This window comes from Nicotiana attenuata, unplaced genomic scaffold (assembly GCF_001879085.1).
Source record: "Nicotiana attenuata strain UT unplaced genomic scaffold, NIATTr2, whole genome shotgun sequence".
In the NCBI taxonomy this organism is placed as follows: Eukaryota; Viridiplantae; Streptophyta; class Magnoliopsida; order Solanales; family Solanaceae; genus Nicotiana; species Nicotiana attenuata.
In genome coordinates this window covers 33,271-36,979 of record NW_017673239.1, presented here as the reverse complement: position 1 = coordinate 36,979, position 3,709 = coordinate 33,271, and the positions used below count along the sequence as shown (strand labels likewise).

The 3,709-nt window shown below is 41.9% G+C and overlaps 1 protein-coding gene across 1 annotated transcript; it reads right to left on the bottom strand.

Annotated features, from left to right (window-relative positions):
• Nucleotides 1-2,057: 2,057 nt before the first annotated feature.
• Nucleotides 2,058-2,842, bottom strand: LOC109215814. The gene is made up of 2 exons (XM_019379926.1): nucleotides 2,255-2,842; nucleotides 2,058-2,072 (listed from the first exon to the last, which is right to left on the bottom strand). The coding sequence occupies exons 1-2, from the start codon at nucleotides 2,840-2,842 to the stop codon at nucleotides 2,058-2,060; spliced, it is 603 nt and encodes a 200-aa protein (XP_019235471.1).
• Nucleotides 2,843-3,709: the final 867 nt, after the last annotated feature.

Below are 3,709 nucleotides of genomic sequence, written 5' to 3'. Positions count from 1 at the left end.
TCACAGATTCTCCTATAATGTTCCAATATTTTTGATGAAAAAAGGGATGCAAACCATCGGGCCAGGTGACTTGAATGGTTTAAAGGAGAACATGGCAGAATTAATTTTGCTATCTTGTACGGGCTTATCTAAAGCTGTCAGGTCTAATTTTTCAAAAGTAGTGGAGCTTAGTTTGATATTTGACCACTTTGTTGTCACATGATTTGTGGTAAAAACAGTGTTGAAGTGGGCTTGGGTGTAATTTAAGAGATAATTTTGATTATCAATCTAATCTCCTTGATCATTCTTAAAGAAACTAATATTATTTTGTCATTCACTGTTGGATATTGAGATGTGAAAGAATCTCGTATTGGCATCACCATCATTAATCCAATTGATACGAGATCTGAGTTTTTAGTAATCCTCTTCAAATTTTAAAATATTGTTATAATCTTTTAATAGAGATTGCTCAAGGTTTTGTAGAAAAAGGCTTTGATTGTAGTTGCTGGAATCTTGAATGCCAGTTAAATAGGCCAGAATCCTTTTCTTATTCCTACAGATGCTTCCAAAAGTTGTTTTCCCCCATATTTGTATATTCTTAGTGAAGGTACTAGTAGCTTCATGGAGTTCCTTATTTTTCCAGTTGGTGGCTACTACATTGGTAAAGTCAAGGCGAGTGTACCAAATATTTTCTAATCTAAAAGGCTTGCTTGAATTATTGAAGCAATTATTAAGCTTAACCAATATAGGGTTGTGGTCAGAGTATGTTTTTGGGAGGTTGGTGATTGTAGCATTTGGAAATTTGTTTACCCATTTCTTATTGGCTAGGATACGGTCTAGCCTTTCCATGATTAGCCCGTTATTCTTTCTTCTACGGTTAGACCATGTAAATTTGCAACCTTTAAAGCCTAAATCAATAAGGCTGCACTTATTAATATAATTCCATATTTTAGATGGTTTCATAGGTCCGCCTTCTAATTTTTCACTACTATTGATAATATCATTGAAGTCATCACCTATCATCCAAGGTCCATTATAATTTTTAGATATGTAAATAAGGTTATCCTACATTAGATCCCTATAACTACTCTTTGTAATGGCGTATATGAAAGTAAATAGCCATTGAGTTTTATAAGGTCATACCTCGATTAAAGCATGAATTTCCCGTCCTCTCCTAGTGAAATGATGGACTGTGACAAGGTTGTGATTATAGAGGATAATCATACCACCTGCTTGCCCCTCTACTGGAACTTCTATATGTTCTGAGAAGTTGAAGTCGTTGAGTAATGTTGCATGAGCAGTCGTCCTAGTTTCTATTAACGCTACCATGCATGGCCTATGGGTGTCGATAAGTTCCCTAAAGTTTCTACGAAACTCATCATTATTTGCTCCCCTAACGTTCCATAAAATAATGCTGGTGGCCCTATTCATTTCTAAGGGTTGGTGTTGGTTGATGTTGGCTTCCATTTTCACAGTGTTGTGGTTCCTCCTCTTTGATGGTACAAGTATCACTGACTGTTTTCCCATTGTTAGATACTATGGTGGCCTTATGTGCATTGAGCATTTGTACATTGTACTGGGACAACTGAAGATGTAATTCTTGCTCCACAGTTCTGGGAAGAGCAATATCTTTACTTCGTTTAGACTTGAAAACTCCACACTCGGTTCCATACCTATTTGTGGGGGTTCTTCTTCTTCCCATACTTGATTCTGTACTGGGTTCATGTTTGGTTCTTGTACATTGTGTTGGGGATTGTGGTTTACTGGATGAGCTTGTTCTTGGTTTGCATGGAGGTTCCAAATAACAACAACAACATAACCTAGTATAATCCCACAAGTGGAGTATGGGAAGGGTAGTGTGTACGCAGACCTTACCCCTACCTGGAGAGGTAGAAATGTTGTTTCCAATAGACCCTCGGCTCAAGAAAAGGTTAAAAGAGAGAAAGGAAGAAGACAAAGAAGAAAGAGGAAGAAGAAAGAAAGAATAGGGGGACAGAGGACGATAAGGAAAAGGGGAAAAGGACAACAACAACAACAACAACAACAACAACGAAACAACAAGTAAAAGAAAAAAAGCGTCAAATAGTAACAAACTGGAAAATACGATACACAGAGCGAACGAAAAAAAAACAAGGGAGCTACTAATACTACTAAAAAAGAACGGGGAACTCTCGACTACCTACTAGCCAACTACCCTAATCTTCGACTTCCACACCCTGTTATCCTAGGTCATGTCCTCAGTGAGCTGAAGTAGTGCCATATCCTGCCTAATCACCTCTCCCCAATACTTCTTCGGCCTTCCTCTACCCCTTCCCTGCCCCGCCACGGCCAGCCTCTCACACCTCCCAATAGGAGCATCCGTCCTGAACCATCTCAGCCTCAACTCCCATATCTTGTCCTCCACGGGGGCCACTCCCACTTTGTCCTGAATAACTTCATTCCTAATCTTATCTCTCTTGGTATGCCTACACATCCATCTCAGCATTCTCATTTCTGCTACTTTCATCATCTGAACATGGGAGTTATTGACTGGCCAACACTCAGCCCCATACAACATAGTAGGTCTAATCACCACCCTGTAGAACTTACTCTTAAGTCTTGGTGGCACCTTCTTATCATACAAAACACCGGATGCGAGCTTCCATTTCATCCGCCCTGCACTGATACGGTGGGAGACCTCATCATCAGTTTCCCCGTTACCCTGGATTATTGACCCGAGATACTTGAAACTACCCCTCCTCGGGATGACTTGGGTATCAATCTTTACATCCACGTCCACTTCATGAGTCTTGTCACTGAACTTACACTCCACGTATTCTGTTTTGGTCCTACTCAACTTGAAACCTTTAGGGTGTGCCTCCATACCTCCAGCCTCGCATTGACCCCGCTTCTCGTCTCATCAATCATCACTACGTCATCGGCAAATAACATGCACCATGGCCTTGAATGTGCACGTCAGCACATCCTGTCTTGCAGCTTCCCTAATGTAGTTTGTTATCATGGCCCACATCTCAGTCGCGTCCCCCTACTCTTGCAAGCCCCTATCGCCAGCAACCTCTCCCCTAACTCCTGGGCTTTGTCCTTAGTCAAGTTTCCCCATTTGACGAGGTTGACTGCACACGACTCTCTTCTTTCTATTCCTCTTGATCCCCAGATCTATTACTATGAGCCTATGTTGGGTCGTGAGACACTCACTTGGGATGACCTTGCAATTCATGCAAAGACCTCTATCACATTTCCTACAGAGAAGATAGTCCATCTGGGTCCTGGCTACCGTACTCCGGAAAGTGACCAGGTGCTCCTACCTCTTTGGGAAACTCGAGTTAACTACCTCCAGATCAAAAGCTCTAGCGAAATCCAACAACGAAGTACCTCCCTCGTTCCTATCTCCAAATCTGATCCCTCCATGCACATCATCATAACCCCTAGCATTAGCCCCGATATGGCCATTGAAATCCCCTCTAATGAAAATCTTCTCGGTGCGCAGAATACTACATACCACCTCGTCCAAGTCCTCACAGAATTGCTTCTTGACCTCCTCTCCCAAGCCTACTTGAGGAGCATACGCACTAATCACACTCAAAATAAACCCCCCAACCACAAGCTTAACCACCATCACCCTATCTCTTACCCTCCTAACCTCGACCACTAGCTCCCTAAGATCCCTGTCAACTAATATACCAACCCTATTCTTGCCCCCAACACCTCTAGAGTACCACAATTTATACCC

Excerpts from the sequence above, each read along its gene's own strand:
- LOC109215814 (XM_019379926.1), bottom strand. The coding sequence starts at position 2,842 with ATGGAGGCACACCCTAAAGGTTTCAAGTTGAGTAGGACCAAAACAGAA.